Genomic DNA, 18272 nt, shown 5'->3' on the forward strand with positions numbered 1-18272 from the left:
CATTTTTTCTATTCTTGGGTTGTTGTTTTGTTTAATCTAATTAATATACCAGTATTCAATATCATGTTTTCACTGCTTTCCAATACATTTAAATAAAACACTCAAATGCCTTTTATAATGAAACTACAAGTTATGAAAAAGCCATTATAAAAAGTCTACTTGTCAGCACGTTATCACAACATGCTCCATTGTCCAGCATAGAGGCAACAAGGCACAGCCAGGGTCTTAGTCACATTATTCACAGTATCAGTTTACAAATCACCGAGTTCAGTGCCAGAGCTCAATAATGCAACCAAATTGTGCAAATATATTAATGGGAGTTTCATAATATTATATTATGAAACTCTCATTAATATAATTTTCCTGCAATTGCTTATCGTGCCTGACGAGCGAATGTAAACTGGTGGACCACTCGCGGGAGCTTCATGTTGTTGGCAGGGCACAGTTTGTGTGTCTGGCAATTGCTTTTGCCCGATTTACTGGAACATTATACAGCACGTACAGACCAAAGACACTGTGGGCAGAGCATCTTTGTGGCCATGTGATTTTTTTTCTCACAAGAACTTGCCACTGTTATTTTTAGCTGTTGTTCTCAGCAAATATTTCTGGCTCTTTAGGGAAATGTAACATTGATGGTAATGAAACATTGTATTTGTTCACTCTTGGTGAACACATTGGTCACAGAGTCTGTTCACCTCATCAATTGCTGAAGCAAGCCACACTATTTAAGGTGACATTCAGAGGTGGCATTGTATTTTCATCAACTGATGAATTGTGTCAGCCCTTGAAGTGTCTAAGGTGCAACTCTCCATAGTTTAAAAGATTGTGAATGATAGCTGTCCATCCATCCATTTCCTATACCGCTTATCCCGTTGTCCTGAATTTAGAGTTTCCATTAAACTTAACTGGCATGTCTTTGAACTTAGGGAGGAAACTGGAGGAAACCTTTGCAGACACAAGGAGAACTTGCAAACTATTTTAAAGGCCAGCAGGTTTGAACCCAGTACCTTTTAACAATTAACAAAGCAATAATAACATAGAAACCTTATGTCAAAAGTGCTGGTAATGAAAAAGCTAACATTACGCCTCTGACTTTAAATCTTTTAAGCTTAATCCTACTTTATTAACAAATAGGTAGTAGGAAAAACCATTTCACAAAGAGGGCTCTCTTTAAATCAACTGTGATCCTATTGGTGATCCTTATGTTCATTCTTTGATCAGCGATCCAATACACCAGATCTGATATGACTGTCCCTTGTGCTTTTTGGGTGAGCATCTATGTTGAAATCTGGCTGGGATGTTAGAGGAATGAGGGGGTGGGCTGATGGCGATGTCATTGGGGTTATCGAGTAGGAGCCTTCCATCACAGATGTCAAGTTGAATTAGACCCACGACACCCCAGAAGGCTCAACAGTTATTGTGTGCCGCCCCCATTACACCTGTTCAGTGCACCAATCAGGACTGTACTCATCCACACTGGCCTGTCTGTATATTTAGGAACATATGTGTTTCACAAATTTACCTATGATGACTTTATTTCCTCTTTTACCTTTAATATATACAGTAAGCTCTAAATTGCACATTGTGAACCAACGTTTAAAACCTCTTAAACGTGTAAGAAGATTATACAGCAATAGGAAGAGTTGTTTGACCACTGGCTTGACAGTGATATTTGCTGTATCTCCTCTTCCCTCCTCTCCTCCTCTATCTTAAACACAAGATAGATATCCATACTTTGCACAGAAGCTGGTGCCTTTCCTTTTCAGCCAGAGCCATCGGTTGCTCTTTTCAGCTGCCTCTGAAGCTGCCTTTGCAGCCTGCCGTAATCCCTGATCATGAATCCCTAACTCCCTGAGTAAACTGGTACTAGATGTGGCCACAGATCCATGGTAACGAAATTCCACAGGGCATACCCTGGCTTTCCAGCCTTGCTACTAAATCTCATCTGTTATCTCAGCAAACCTAAGCCTCTTCCGCTCATATGCCTCATCTGCTGCATCTTCTCATGGTGAAGTGAGTTCTACAATGTAAGAAAATAGTCTGCTGAGTGCTTGACCACAGTACTAAGCAAAGTCTTGAGGCATTGGTGGAATTATAAATTGCTGGCCTATGACTGCTTTCTTTTTTCCAAGCCTCACCTGCCACTAAATTTGTTTTTTTTCCCAACTCAATAATACATGTTTTCTCAACAACAGTACATGTGAAAGCCAAACTAATACACAGTTCTCACTCTCTGTAGGCTTAAAGAATAAATGTATGTTAGTTCATAGTCCATTCAACCATTAGCTATGCCAAATGTTATTTCTAGGAACAAATTAGACATTATTTCCAATTACATCACCTCAATAAGGGTTTTCCTTTAGGGATAAGACAAAATGTCTGCTGTGATACCAACCAACACCTTTTTGTCTTCCGCAAATCTGATAATGTCTACAGATGAGTATTAAAATCAGAAGAGCAAGAAGAAGAGGGATTAGATGAAAAAGCAGGGGAAAAAAGAACAAGCACAATACGAAAGTTTGCATATTCAAACTTTAGTTAAAAATTAAATTGAGACTCAAGTTAAATATAAAGTAAGGGAGGCACTGTGCACATGCTTCAAAATAGGACCAACCCTCCAGTCGACCCACAATTGACCCAATTTTGGCCTTGTTTATTAAATATATAGAAGAGCTGACCTGGTACAGTGGCATAAATTAGAGATGGGTTACAGATCTACTTTCTGCTGGTCAAGTATTGCATCAGTTCCATTAACTTTACACAGAGTTTTTATAACTTTGGATGTATGTATGTAATATTTATTATTTATTTTATATATTATTTATATTTGTATTCTGTATTGTGTTTATTCCTATGAAGTGTGTTATATATTGTGTGTGTGTGTGTGTGTGTGTGTGTGTGTGTGTGCATATGCCTGCATGGGTATCAATAGGTTGTTGGTCCATTAGTAGTGGAGATGATCTTTTTGCTTTTTTGAGATTAATGTATCTTGTATATGGTCCCTGATATAAATAAATGTACTAAATTAAGCTGCATTAAATCTTTTCTTTCAGGTTTTCTGGGAAAAAACTGTGAAGTTGACATCGATGCTTGTACTCTACCCAACAACACATGTCCACCAAGGACTCAGTGTTTGGATCTCCCAGATGGCCTTGAATATACCTGCCGTGTACCCTGCCCTCAAAGCCTTCAAGTGGGTAAAAACAACTTAATGGACTATTTGTCCTAATCTGCTGTTCTGTATCCACATGTTAGCTATTCCTCTTAAGTCATTTACATGTTTAAAGAGCTCCCAATCTTCTGTTAATTAATCTTGAAGCAATTTCTATGCATTCTCTACAACGGTACAGCAACATTATCACAACAGCATGGAACCATAACATGTAAACGAGTGAGGACGTTGTATGTAATTTTCACACCTATTTTGTTTAGAGGATTTTCCCTACTGTTTGATCATTTCTGACATATAAGAACACAGGACTCACATACAAGTCACCAGAATAATCACACTGCTATTTAGTTGAGCTGATGGTACATTATGAATGTATTTCCAATGAGCAGTGTGACACTTGCGTATAAGAACTTAATCAAACCATGATTAAGTACAAATACAGAAAGTGTGTCTGTTATGGGTTAAAACACTTTAACCTTTCATATTTTAAGTAAGGAGGACTTAAGAGAGAAGGTATCAAATATTTATTCAGTATCTTATTTATAAAACGTGGGATAATCCTTTGTTATGCACGGGATAAAAATAAGCATAAGTCCCACAGGAAGATTGACAGCAATTGCGATAATCCATAAACACAGCAATCAGCTGGTGCTGATACTGTAAAGTATGTTGGTTTACCCAGGAAGAAAGCTGTATTAAATTCTTGACTAATGACGGAATTCACTGCTTTCTTGTGACTTTATTGATACATTTGAAATTTGTTGCATATTTAAATTATTGAAGTAAATTTTTATGTCCTTTTTTTATTTTGAATGTGGTTGCACATCTTCCAGATTTTAATGCAGTCATGGTGCAAGAAGACAAAGCTGGAATTGTGTGATTGTCAGGGTTTTTTGCTTTTGGCGTGCACAAGGGGAGCACATTTACAGGACTGAAAAGGCCTCTGCCACCTGACGTGGATGAGTGCCACTGAAGATTTACAATATCTATATTTTTGAATGCACAGGTTTCTTTACATGTAGATGAATCAACCCTCTGCGTTTAAAAAAAGCAGCCAAACCTGAACAGAGGAGCTTCTTCAGATGACAGATGGAGCTGATCACTAACTGTGGAGAAAGGCTTGTGTTGGCCCCCTTACAGAAATGCCATGATGTCTGCATTATACACCTTCGCACAAGCCAGCTCTTCCTCTGCCCTTTTGTTTACCCTCTGCTATATATACACACACACACACATGTACCAGCTAGCAGGCGTATCTGTTTTGTTACAGAGAACACTTGGGAGGTTTAGCCCTCAGTGACCATTGATCTTGTCTTGTAAGACATGATGTAGATGCTACATAGAATACTGAGTGAACCCAGTATAAAGTATGAATCAGTATTCATGAGTGTGCCATGTGGCTGTAATGAAGCTCCTTTCCAGGCAGCCAGGAGCAAGAAATGATTAGGGGTTGCACTGTAAAATAATGGTTAATTTTTGACTAGAATGGGCTCAGTCCAAGATGAAGATGCAAGATGAAGCAATTTAATTTTTGCACATGAAGCAGTATGTCTCTTATTCCATGACATATGTATCTAACAGCTCTATCTTCTATCAACAGCCATGTGCCAACGGAGGACGCTGTGTGTTGAATAATGCCAGTAGCTACACATGTGTCTGTACAGCTGGTTGGTCTGGTCAGAACTGCCGTATAAATGTCAATGATTGTGTTCAACATTGGTGTCAGAATGGAGCCACTTGTGTGGATGAGATTGATGGTTACAGGTAAGTGTTCAAATCTTGATTGTCTTCGGGCCATTCAGGCACCAGAAAGTCAATGATTGTAAAAGCTGTGACATTTACTGTTCTTTTCCTTTGGGGCTGAAATAATTCCTCTTACTCTATACAGTTTTAAGAAATTCTCTTTAATCTGTTGCTAGCTGCCTTTGTCCCAGAGGATACACAGGCGTCTACTGTGAAGAGGACATTGATTACTGTGTAGGCCATCGCTGCTCTGAACATGGTGTTTGCCTGGACCAGCAGTATAACTTTACCTGCCGCTGCATGCTTGGATTTGAAGGGTCGCTCTGTGAACTGGAAACAAATGAATGCAACAGCTTCCCCTGCTCAAGCGGTGCCACCTGTGTGGACCTAATCAGTGATTATCGGTGCCACTGTCCCCCAGGGTTTGAGGGTACGAGACCATCTGATGCAACTGTGAGCCTATTTACTGCCATTAGTATGGCCAGCCACAGGAATATGAGGTTTTAGAGCAGGTTTTAGTGTTTGAATGTTAAGATTTTAGAAACAGAAATATGATTTAGCTACAGTTTTCACATTAATTTGATTATGTATCGGTGGTCAGGGCAAATATGCAGGTTGAGTTACATATGGTGGAAGCAGATGGAAAATTGGAATTGCTATACATAGAAATGATTAAAATTCAGACATAGCACTAGTGTAAATAAAAAACAGTTTCTTGATTGTCATAATGCTCTTTGATAGTATTGGGACGGTGATCTCCTGGTGTAAATCATTATGCATTAGAATAAGATTTATACTGCCCCATTTCATTGCAGTAATGGATATAGTAGAACAATAATTCACTTGTATTACTGAATAATTATTTAGAACTTGCAAAAGCTTGTAGCTTGAAGGTACGCATTCATTTATCACTGTTAATAAAAATGCCAGTTTTTATATTTATATAACACCTATACCATGTTTACCAGATGTTTTTAAGGTAAATTTCACACAGTTAAAGTTACCTGTTAAAATTAATAATGTTAATGTCATGTTTATGTTAAAATGTGCTGATTCAGTACTGTAAAAATGTTGCTTTTATATTATCTGATTATGCCAAAATCAAAAGCGAATAAATTGTTAAAATTTGTTTTGAGTTAGATAATGTACATATGAAATAGTTTGTCTATTTCTTAGACATTTGGCATAATGTGGGCTGTTACTATTAACACTCTTGGCCATGTGTGATGAAAATTCTTAAATTGAACATTGGTGCAGTAATGTGTAAGCAGTTAAAGTCATTAATGTTGACTGGCATAATGATCGGGCTCAGCATCATAGAGTGTGGAGTACAAAGTGTGCCTTGTACAGTATATTTAGGCTGGAGGTACAGTCAGCATCTACCTTCATTAAGTGAGTATCTTACAGTACATGATTAACAGAGCACTTGCCAGTGTATGGGGTCATGATGGCAAAAGTACAATTACCTTTGGTGTAGACAGCAGTGCAGATAGAAGAGTGGTGCCTGAGGATGTCTGGCTGTTAGTTCTCTATGAGCCAGAGAGCTCATAGAGAACTAAGAGGTCTGAAATATCGCCAGAGGCCAGACCTAGTGGAGCTTTAAATTTGTCAGTAAAATCTTAAATCAATTCCATATCTAACTCTTGCCAAGAGGATACTAAAATTGAGGTTACACAATCTCTGCATACATACAAGCTGCAACATGCTGAACACATAATCATTCAATCACATTTTGAGCCAGTAGAATCAGAGGTAATCAGCTGCCTCATGAAATAAAATCCTGTCTTCAATAAACCACGTGTTGCTCATTGTTGAGAAAATAAACAGAAATTTGTAGTGCATGTGGTCTGAGTGTTGTCATGGTTAGAATTATTATTCACATATTAGAGCTTCACAACTTCCAATGATTATTAAATTTCCACAGTGACAGCAAAATGTATTAGAAGAAACGTGTTTTAAACTGTATCCCTATGACATTAAATAGAGTTTATTTGTTTCACTTTCTTTATCCTGCAGGAAGGACCTGCTCTGAGAATGTAAATGACTGCTGGTCGCAGCCTTGTCTAAATGGAGGCTTGTGTATGGATCTGATAAATGACTACATTTGTCATTGTCCTCTTGGTAAGTACCCACTACTTGTGTATTATTGAGCATGTTTACAAAAATATTATGCTATTAATTTTCTGTATACTATACCTTGGGAATATGTGAAAAGTGTATTTCTCATACAATTACATACAAACTTGTTTGTTTACTTTGATCATTTTTCAGTTTTTGTACAAGATGTGCTCCCAAAGATAGCAAAGGCAGGAATTATCAGTTACACTTTTGAAAAATTTGAATGCAGGCAAGAAACCGGTTAAAATAAGCATCTAAAAAGGCTCCCCACACGAAGCAAATAGAAGTAATAAATCTGTATTATGGGTTAGGGTTAGAAAAAAAGTACACTTTTTTCACATTTTATTTTTTAGAAACAAGGTTAAAATCAACATAAGTAGATTTGTAAAGAAAACAGCGCTGCTTTCTATGTTGCTAAGCATTGATATATGTTAACATGACATGAATAATCAGTCCATAATAGAGGGAGGTGTTGCATTCATCAGTGTGTGGCTGATTTTACTATGCCCTCTGGTAATAAAATACTTAATCACTACTTGATTGCACAAGACAGAATGTCACAGTCAGCCCACTTGGCATTACAAGTCCAATGTCACATTCAATAGTAAACAGCCACAATCCACAGAACAGGATTTACAGACAAATATTTGAAAAATAAAATCCACAAAACGTAGGTGTTGACAGGACACAACATTCACTCTAGCACTGGGCAACTGGTCTGTTTTGATTGAATTATTTTCTTAATATATTCCACAAAGGCAGAAGAACTGCACAGGTTATGATATTTTACTTTTGTATTCTCCTAAAGTTAAGGCTTTTTGAATTTGATGTAGTGAACCAATATCACCACAGTTCTGTTGTCATTGTGCATCCTGTTTTAGTTCTCTGTGCCTTTCCCTCAGCCAAATATTCCTCTATTGTACTGCACAATAAATTAACACAAATGCGGGTGAAGTCATTAAAACATTTACTGCCTTGAAACATGTACAGCATCTGTTACATGGTGTGTTTTTATGACATTATGGACACAGCAAATGCATCACTGTAAATAATCTGCTCTTATTATTTTTCTGCCTTTTTCTCAAATTAGATTTGGTCAAAAACAGAACACCAATGTGTCAGTAAAGCTTCCATTACTGTTTTGATTTCATTGACAGATTTATAGACAGCTGTTTTTGATCACGTTATCTTTTCAGAAATTCAATTAGATAAATGGTCTGTCAGGTTTGCTTGCTTCACCCTACAAAAGACACACAAAGAATCAGGAAAGACTATCACTATTTTCCAATCCTGCACTTAGACCCATTCCTGCAACTACAGTGAAGTATGTCTGTGTTGTCCAGTTGTACTTTTATTATTGTAGCATATTTTTAATCATTATTATGACTGGAACAATACAAGAAATATACTAGAAAGCTCTGAGGGATACTTCAGCCAAGGTTTCACAATTCTCTAAATCCTTTATCTGCATCTGGATCTGCATCAAAACACACATAGTGATTGGCAATCATGCTAATTAGTTGATGGCAGCCATTTGTTTTTGGAAAACGCTGTCACGACTGAGTCAGACTCATGACCACGGAGTTAATACCATTTAAATTCATAATGTTCCTGTCGTGCCAATTAACAATGTGCATGTCATCTCAATTTGGTCACAACTGCAGAGCACATTCAGCAAGTATGACATTTTATTACAGCCTACAGATGCAAGAAGTTTAAAAACCAATATCAGGAAAAGGGTTTGGTATAACATTATCACCTGACTTTTCAGTTGCTCATCGGAATAATTTATGTACCAAATTTAGCAAAGATAAGGTGAAATTTAGGAGAAATGTCCGAGACACAGTTTAGCAAGCATTTAAAATGTTGAAAAATCTCCTTATAGGTGCAAACTGATTTTTCTTAAACTGAGTAATCCAGGGAAACATTTGATTAGAACTGAAAACTAATCACTCCTTCACTGAAATATCACCTGCCTTTACACTGAATTTCATTGAATTCTGTATTGTATTTACCCTGCTAACTTACACACAGACCAACAAAGAAGGCCAGAAACATAACCTCTTTGATAGAGGTAATGAACTACACAAGCTAAATCGGTTTCATAATCACATAACCATTACTCTCATTTTATTTATTGAACTGACTTAGAAGTAACAACTGAATTTGGTGATTTGTATCCAAAACCATGATTTCAGTTTTTCAGCTCAGTGAAGCAACCAGAACGCCGTTGATGAGAGATGATTGAATATGCTGATGAACAGGGGTTCTCAGAACCAAGGAATAGTTATGACCCATGTCTTTTACCATTAACTACTGAACATGAGAACATGAGGACTTGGCTTTAATATTTTCAATATCATAGTATGTCTTGTTACTACTGTACATTTTGAGATGAAGTGAAAAACAGTTTCACTTTCTGCCTTTCTTTCTGCAGCAGAGTTGGACTGAGCTACTAGTAGCTGTCAGATAGAATAGGGAGTCCCATTTGGAGATGGTGGCACTGTAAATGTGACATTCCTTCATGCAACATTAACCCCAGAGTGAATTGCATGCACAATTGGTTATTAAACACTTCTGAAACACTCTGTTGGAGGCAATAGCTGTCCATTAACTAGTCAAGGCAATACATAATGTGATGAGAAAAGGGTAGTTGGAAGGTCATCAGACATCTAGATAGATGTGTTGATGTAAAGTGCGATGCTCAGGTTACAAATTATAATGTAAAGAAAGTGGAGACTTCTTACAACAGGAACCACATAATCTAATGTGACTGCTGTCCTGTGTGTATGTTCAAGTCTTGATAGAAGGGATTTGCATTAGGAAGTGATGTTTGAAATATTTCACTGCTTTGCGAGTGAGTGAGACCTACTTTGCAGACACAGACTGCACACAGATTAATGTGACAGAGACATGGGCACATTCTGTTTAGAGGCTTCTGGTGTAAAGAGGTTTTTGGTTAGCATGAGTATGAAATTTCAAACATTTTGCTGTTAAAAACTCAAATACTCTGCGATTCCATAAAGTTAATCTCCCAGTCTTTGTGAATGTAACAATAACATGCAAAAGGTCTTCATTTGTTTGACCTACGTTACCTAGAGGGCACAGGTTTAACAGTGTGATGTCAGTGAAAAAGCATAGTAATCTATTTCAGGATTCTCCCTTTAAGTCATCTTTATTTGTACAAACACGTGTAATGAGTATCGGCCACACCGTCTGCCTGTGCTTTATTTACAACAATAGATATTGACATGGGTATCTATCACTGACATGCAGATGTGCATTTGGTGGGGCAGATAAATGTGATATAGATCAGTTTAGTAGGGTGGGTCTCTGTCAATGAGTCACTCATTTAGAATACTGCATAGCAGGTAGATTGCAAGGGGAAGAATCTATACCCCCATTAATCCGCTAAAGAAAAGTCTGTCTTTACCTAATAAAATGTACAGCCACATAAATATGTGTTGTGTAATGTGCATCACTGTTGTTTTCTGAATTCAATGCATATTGCTTATTTCCCAAGGTTTGGCTGAATTCTCCTTCTCCATTGTGAACTAAATTTTCATTGCAGGGTTCAAGGGGAAAGATTGCTCTGTGGATATTGACCTCTGCTCATTTGGAATGTGCAGTGAACACACATTAATATGCGCTGAGACCAAGAATGGACAGAATGTCTCTTGCACATGTGAACGAGGTGAGCAAGACCTTGGCAACACATGGCGAGACTGGGAACATTATCTCATGCTTACTGACTCACACTGTACAGTAAATACTGCAGCTTCAGGTAATGTTTTGCTGTCTGTAGATAAAAACCTTTTTTATGTTTTATCAAGACTGTACAAGAGTCCTTCTCATGTGCTACTTGCTGTGTAATAAAGTTCTCTTACTAGACCATGTATCAAAAAATAGTCCCAAAACTGGTGCACAATGTTTTTACACCCTCATAACCATCTGATAATCTTATGGTTATGCTGATTTACTTGGATTAATTTGACTGTTCCTGCAAAAAACATAATTTTCTTTGCGTGTCAGTCAAGTCCCCTCTATGAGAATGACAGAGTTATCACAGCAGTAGCCACCAGCAGTGACAGGGATAACACAGGAGTAAGTGGAAGAGGCTTGACCTGTTTGATACTCTGAGACTTGCCAGGGGTAACCAGGCTTCAGACTCTTCCAAGTCAAGGATATATGTGCAGTAAGTGCTGTGCGTGTACATGCACAGGAAATCTTGCAGCTTAATCCCGGATACAGTTATGGTACTTGAAATAAAAACATTTTTCCTGCCAGTCCAATCATAATTCAGTCGACACTACTCCACACCAGCTCTGCTATCTCTTTTCAACTGAATGGCTATTACATAGAAGTTCATGTAACCCAATCAATAACCGTAACTTCATTACTCCTGTTGCACTTATGCTCGGCAGATGTCAAAGTGAAGGATTGTGAGGGATTTCTTATGTAAATGAGAGCAACCTGCGGTGAGCAGCTCTTCCCAGATCACTTCTCAAGGGCAAACTGTGAGACGCTGTCTTGTCTAGATGTTTCAGGTCGGCAGTCTTGGCATCCATATTATCTAATGCTTGCCAACCTAATGTGTTGCAAAAGATGCTCCCTCGCTGTACTGTATATCCCACGTTGTCAACTTTTTGACCCAGTATTTAGTACTCACACTAAATCTTATCCTTGAACTTAGATTGTTGGATGAACTCGAAATGGTGGATTTTGCATATATGATTTTGTGTGTGTGTGTGTGTGTGTGTGTGTGTTAAATATGTATCAAGTGTCATGAAAAAAAGGAAATACAGTACTGGCTTGTTATGAAGGTTGCTGGGGAAATTCTTCCCAGATTTTTAGTTGATTTAAACTCTCTTGAAGAGCAGAGTTTGCGGGGAAATAATTGTGTTTTTACAACCAAAAAACATTTTTGACAGCAGTATTTCCAGACAGCATTTAGTTCAAAGGTACAACGTTGCAGTGCAAGACTTATTTTTGCCATAAAATAATTTGAGCTCCAAAAGCCGTTGTTTCATCAAAAACCCCACTTGGCATGAGACAGTTTTTGTCATACAGCTGATTTTCGCAATGCAGCAGTTGTTTTTGTTTGGTTGTTGTTGTTGTTTTTGTCTAATGCTACAGTATTATTTTGGAGGAAAACTGCTTATTCCGACTGTTCTTTTTATATTAATTTCTCCACATTCCTGACTGTGAAGAGCATCTCAGGACACTTATGCTTTGTTTAGTCCTTTACTGATTTGTGTGAACCATTCACATTGTACACAGTAAATACAACAAATGCTTTTTGGAAGATAAGTGTGAGGTTAACCCACAAACAGCCTGTGTAGCACCGGCAATAATGTGCATTAAACACTGACATGTTGCTTCTTATTAATGGCCTGTGTGGGTGCGTGTGTGTGTGTATGGTGTGAGTGTGTTCACACATGTGCACTGATGCATGTTATTTGTTTCATGTGGTTTCCTTTGTGTATAGATTGACTTTGATCTTAAAAATCACTGGATTTGGCTTGTTTAATGTAATAAATCAGAAGGGCAATGACTGGCTCTTATTAAACATGATTAAATGATCCAGTGAGCTGAGTCTGAATGTGCCCAGCAAGCTCTTTGAATCAATACACGCTTTGAAAACCAGCTTTTGTTTGTGAAAACAAAGTCATGCTGATCCTAATTGGCTGAGGAATGAAACCAGGCAAAAGGATTCCAATAACAGTGTTTTTTTTATATATGCTGCAGGGTATGGAGGGTCATTTTGCGAAGTAAATCTTAATGAGTGCGAGTCAAAGCCTTGCCAGAACGGTGGTATTTGTGTCGACGGCATTGACCTGTATCAGTGCTTCTGCTCAGAGGGTAAGTTGCAATGCAATTAGATCCCCCAATAGTCGAGATGACACGATTATGTAGCTAATTCAGACTTTTGTTGGTTTTTAAGTGTGTAACCAACCAGTTGCAGCCCTGGAGTTATGACCCTGGCTTAAATGAAAAAGCCATTCAGAAACACTTTAACAAAAATTCTTTCTCCATTCTGTTGTTTGGTGGTCTTTTTCTTATTCTTGTGGATAAATGGACAAATGGAGATGAAAAGACATTGAGTTATTTCCACTGCAGATGCAGTTCAAATCAACAAGCAAGGCGCTGATGTTCAACAAGGAAAAACCCATCTTATAAAAGTATCCAGAAAACAAAATCCACAAGTTGTTGTAGTGTTTGCTTGGAATGAAAACCCGTATACTCTCAACCAAAGGTGTTTTTTAGCACATGATGTTCATTGCTACCTATGTTCATGATGATTTTCAGACCCGTAAGGTTAACAAATATTTGCTTCAAATTTCTCTGACCACATAATATCGGAAACTGTCACTCACATTATTAGATAAAGAAGGAATAAATCTCAGCTATTTTTCCAATAATTTCTCGGTCCAGTTGACATCTTACCTGTGAGACATACCTTTGACTAAACCTTGATTGCGGGTGAAGCCTGTTATGCATTTTTTATGAAGTCAAGATAATTGTCAAATTTTATGACATGGAGAGAGGTGGAAATTGGTTCCATGGTCAGTTTGAGAAATGATGAGAATTTGACCTGCACCGATGGTGCTGATAGCCAGGCATTAGTCATGGGCCTCCTGTAGCTGCAGTGTGTGACAGTGCTAATGATAGTCATTTTGTAGCGTGACCATGCAGTGGAATATATTTATGGGGGACTAAAATGTCAGAAATTGGCAGCACTCACTTTTACTTTATGACTTTAACCTTTTATTTTAAAAATATCGGATGTGCTGATATAACTTGCCATGCAAAAAATGTTAATCAAGTAGACACACAATATGACAAAATCTAATTTATTTCCTCACATACAAACTGTGGTGGAGTCTACTTTCCATATTATGTACTTGTCTACCTGTGATTAGTTTGCAGTGAAAAGTCATGTAAAATGTATAAATAAATTGATTTTGGGTGCTATTTGACACTAATTAGTATCTTTCCAAGTCTGGTGTTTACTGATATTCACACGCCATCGCTGATGAGATTTTTCTTTCTCTCTTTATACCAGGGTTTGGCGGGTTGAACTGTGAAATCAACTATGATGAATGTGTCCATGGATACTGCGCCAATAATTCCACATGTATTGACCTGGTTGCAGACTATGAGTGCATCTGTCCTTCGGGCTTTGCTGGTGAGTTATCTATGTCATCATTTTCATAGTTTAGGCTTTAATGAGTATAGTGCAGATTGATGGCTCTTCAGCAGTGATAACCGTCAAAGTAATTTTTTTGTACTGTGACACCATAAGCAGGCAGAAAACTAGTTATGTGTGCCTTTGGCTGGGGGAAGACACTGAAGGTACAAAGACATGGCAGTTACACTGTAGTATCACTGTAGTATCGGCTCCATTACCAAACACATGCAGTACAGTAGCTCGCATCATGCTGGTTCCTCACGTTAATGGTTGTCACTCTCCGCAGTTAAATTCATTTGCATGAGATGTCTCATTATGTTAATGATGTGATCTTTTATTTTTATCTTAATCTTTATTGTGCTCAATTAACAATCTTTATTTACCTTTCAGGTAAGAATTGCTCCACATCTGTCTCTGCATGTGCATCTGATGTTGAGTTCTGCAAAAACGGAGGAACCTGCTCCCACAACTTAGCTGTGGAAATACAATGTATTTGCCCTCCAGGTATTAAACAAGCACATTAGTAGATTTTTGGGTTTTGATATATGAATCAAGCTTGGCATTTACTCTTTAGTCATTTTTCCATCTAGACATGTAGACAAGTGCGCATAGTGCGCTCAGTAAAAATAATACTAAGCTATATAATCATTATAACCACAGTGTCTCATGTGCTCTTCTTGCTTTATTCTACATCAATCCATCTCTTTTAAATTCAATCCTTAATGCATGTGAAAATGTGTGTTGTTAATTACTGTGGTATCACCAAAACAGCTTTTACCTCTAAGTGAATACCATTAGAAAGCACATGTAAACATCCACAAATTATTTACAGTTGGTGAAAAAAGACACACCACAGTTTTTCTGTAGGAAGTGTATTGTTGCTAAAATCCCTCCTTGGTTTTAGTGCTTTAGGCTCTGGCTGGATAAAATATGTAAATCAGCAGGGAGGAAAAACACTGGCAATGACACCATTATGTGAAATCACAATCCATGATGTCTGCCAGATGTGGGAAGGCAGGAGGATACTGTACACAGCACAGCACATCAATCACTTCTTTGATCCCACCTCTTACAGGATATCATGGCAATGACTGCTCCTCATCTGTGAACCAATGTGTGTCAAATCCTTGCGACCCTGAGGGGACTGTCCTCTGTGAAGAGCTGGCAAATACTTATAGATGTGTGTGTCAACATGGGTACACCGGGCCACACTGCAAAACACATATAAACCACTGTGTTGATGGCCTGTGTCAACATGGTTCAGTGTGTGTGGATCTATCAAGAGGGTTCAAGTGTGATTGTTTACCAGGTAGGTTCACCATCCAGCAGGGGCTTGTTTCAAATGGAGGCAATTACTCGATCGAAATCATGTGCATAGCAGACACACTCCCGGTTTGATGCTTTCACTTGTTCAGCTTCCTTCTCTGTGGGAGTCTAATCTCTTTGGCCTTAAGCAACAACACGTAACAGCCTTATGAAATGTGTAAGTCAGGTCTCAGTTCATCAGGTTGTGAGCCGACTTCAAAGCAGTGATGATGCTTGGAATGCCTGTTTGCTCACCTAGGATCCGAAAGTCTTCTGTTGGTATTTTATCAAAGGAATAGTTTACAGTCAAAGGAATAGACTGTCATTAGATAGGAAGGAAATTAACTTCAGTTAATATAATTAAATTTCCTTGCTGTAATACACCGGTAATTACTAGGCACAGGTCATTCAGGTAATTATAGATAATCAGTAACTGCCTAATTACATAGTAAATACTTGCTAATTAGTGTTAAAATACTGCATAATGGAAACAGCAGGTTATTACCTTCCTTAATATACCTTTGTAATTTTGGTTTATTATTACTAAAAAAATTCTTAAAGGTGGGGTATGCGATTCTGGAGAAATCCAATATCATGGCAAATACCATGATATAGAACGAACAACGACACAGCAAGTAATGTAACTAACGTTATCTAGGTTGTGGGTTAGCAAACTGTCGCTACAGTTGCTGCCGCTAAGCTAACAGCCAGAGAGGACGAGTCGGTTTCCCAGAGCAGCACAGCAGCTCCAGAGAGCGATACTCACAACTCTCCTGCTACTATAGCTAACATCACAACAGCATATCTTAGCAAACTAGAAAGTAAGCTGAATCTCTGTGGGTAAGTCATTTAACCTCACATACAAATCATGGCTGAAATGGCTGGAATAGTGCTGTGTGGCCCGGTCCGAGCCACTTTGTTTATTTCACATTTACAGAGCCAGGGCTGTGTATAAACACCAGAGGTATTTTTTCAGCTCACACACTGAACAGACAGCTAGCGGACTGTGAGGAGATATTCACTGAATTTGACAAAAAGTTCAGTGGCCATCATGGCCAATATGAAGTGTGTCATCATTACTGGAAAAGGCAAAGCAATGGGTCAGTTCAAAAGAACAGAGGAAAGAGCCATTTATAAAAAGCCTCCAAATTAAGAAACCACGCATTAGTCTGAGCATTACACACATCTTTAATTTTACTAAAGACAGACATACAGTACATCACTTGTTACAATTAAAGCAAATGTCAGTTGCAGCTTTGTAATACATTTAGATTTTATGCTGCTTAAAGTTACACTGGAGTTTTTTTGTAAACAGTTGTGTTTACATTCAGTATTTCTCAAAAAAATGCATTGTCTTGTTGAAGCCTAGCAAACACGTTGGACAAATTGCCTTCCTCATAAAAACAGTTTAATGTTTTAAAACCTGCATTGGTTAAATCCACATTTGCCAGTTAGCAGTCTTCTTCCCTCCCTTCATGGGTAGATTGCTATGCTGCTTCACACATTACTGCTACCAACTGTTGAACAGTGAAATAGCGAGAAAATGTCAACCGAAATATGTACCGTGACGCCTTCATGCTCGTGTGTGTGCACATGCATCCTTGTGCTGTCGTGTAGTACGATCTAATGATAGAACCTACAATGCAGAACACACGAGCGATAGTTAATAAAGTCACTCTTTATTGACAAGCACAAGGTGGAGGGGAAAGGGGTAAGATCTTCGGAGCGGAGTTCTCCGTGTTGTCTTCGTAGGAACCAGAAAGTTAATGGTAACCTTAGTGTGTAGACTGGTGGCAGGGAGAGGAGACGGCCGTCAGCATGAACACCAACACAGAGCAGGACCGTTTCCCTGGGTCTGGCTCCATGGATAGGTAGATGGGAAGAAGCACAGTGGAGTATAGGCGAGGCAGGCAGGCAAACAGAAATCCAGGCAGGAACAAAGACGACTGAAATCACCGGCACAGAATAATCCTGTGGCAGAACAAAGACCAGGATTACACGAGATATCAAACACTCAATAGTTGGTACTTAACTTGGAAATAATCAGGAGCCGTGATGTAGTGCTCGTACTAACGTGGAAGATCTGGTGTTGGTGTTGTGGGAGAGCCTGGTATTTAACTGTGGAGACTGATGAATGATTGAAGCCAGGTGAGCCAGTGATCAGCAGCAGGTGTGGAACCCACGGAGTCAGACCAGGTGACATACACACACACATACACATCCAAGGATACGTTGGAGGACACACAAGACACATCAAGGAGAGGAAAACAACAGAGAACACAGGGCTGGAGGAGATAAGGTGGCAAACTACCACCTCCCTCAACGGGAGCCTCCTGGCGACCCACCAGCTTTCTCCGGGTGAGCCTGGTGAAATTCTTTCAAGATCCTAGGATCGAGAATGCGGGAGCGAGGAACCCAGGACCGCTCCTCAGGGCCATATCCCTCCCAATCCACGAGGTATTAGAACCCCCTCCCACGGCGACGCACATCCATAACACACAAGCGATAGTGAATATCGATAGTGAAGGTGCTGCTTCCGGGTTGGCGTCTGCGGGGTTCATGTTGGCCAGATCGTTCTGTCATGTAGTACGATCTAATGATAGAACCCACAATGCAGAACACACAAGCGATAGTGAATAAAGTCACATGTGTCCAAACTACCACATGTGCAGGAGATAAAAAACTAAACGGTTACCCATTCACAAAAACATTGCTCCATATTAGTGGTCAAAAACTTCACAG

At 38.7% G+C, this 18272-nt stretch overlaps 1 protein-coding gene and 1 long non-coding RNA gene across 4 annotated transcripts in view; one reads left to right on the forward strand and one right to left on the reverse strand.

Annotated features, from left to right (window-relative positions):
* The window catches only part of eys (eyes shut homolog), a 155313-nt gene that overhangs the window by 26979 nt on the left and 110062 nt on the right, over positions 1 to 18272 (forward strand). For all 3 annotated transcript variants that reach the window (XM_044214334.1, XM_044214335.1, XM_044214336.1), the window contains exons 9-17: positions 3054 to 3193; positions 4773 to 4936; positions 5092 to 5345; positions 6932 to 7036; positions 10605 to 10727; positions 12782 to 12895; positions 14100 to 14222; positions 14616 to 14729; positions 15301 to 15534. In XM_044214334.1, the coding sequence (XP_044070269.1) occupies positions 3054 to 3193; positions 4773 to 4936; positions 5092 to 5345; positions 6932 to 7036; positions 10605 to 10727; positions 12782 to 12895; positions 14100 to 14222; positions 14616 to 14729; positions 15301 to 15534 (1371 nt within the window). The remainder of the gene's footprint in view (positions 1 to 3053; positions 3194 to 4772; positions 4937 to 5091; positions 5346 to 6931; positions 7037 to 10604; positions 10728 to 12781; positions 12896 to 14099; positions 14223 to 14615; positions 14730 to 15300; positions 15535 to 18272) is intronic.
* On the reverse strand, positions 17189 to 18171 carry LOC122884416. The gene is made up of 2 exons (XR_006379881.1): positions 17605 to 18171; positions 17189 to 17501 (listed from the first exon to the last, which is right to left on the reverse strand). It is a non-coding gene; the product is annotated as an uncharacterized LOC122884416 (long non-coding RNA).

This window comes from Siniperca chuatsi, linkage group LG11 (genome assembly GCF_020085105.1).
Source record: "Siniperca chuatsi isolate FFG_IHB_CAS linkage group LG11, ASM2008510v1, whole genome shotgun sequence".
In the NCBI taxonomy this organism is placed as follows: domain Eukaryota; kingdom Metazoa; phylum Chordata; class Actinopteri; order Centrarchiformes; family Sinipercidae; genus Siniperca; species Siniperca chuatsi.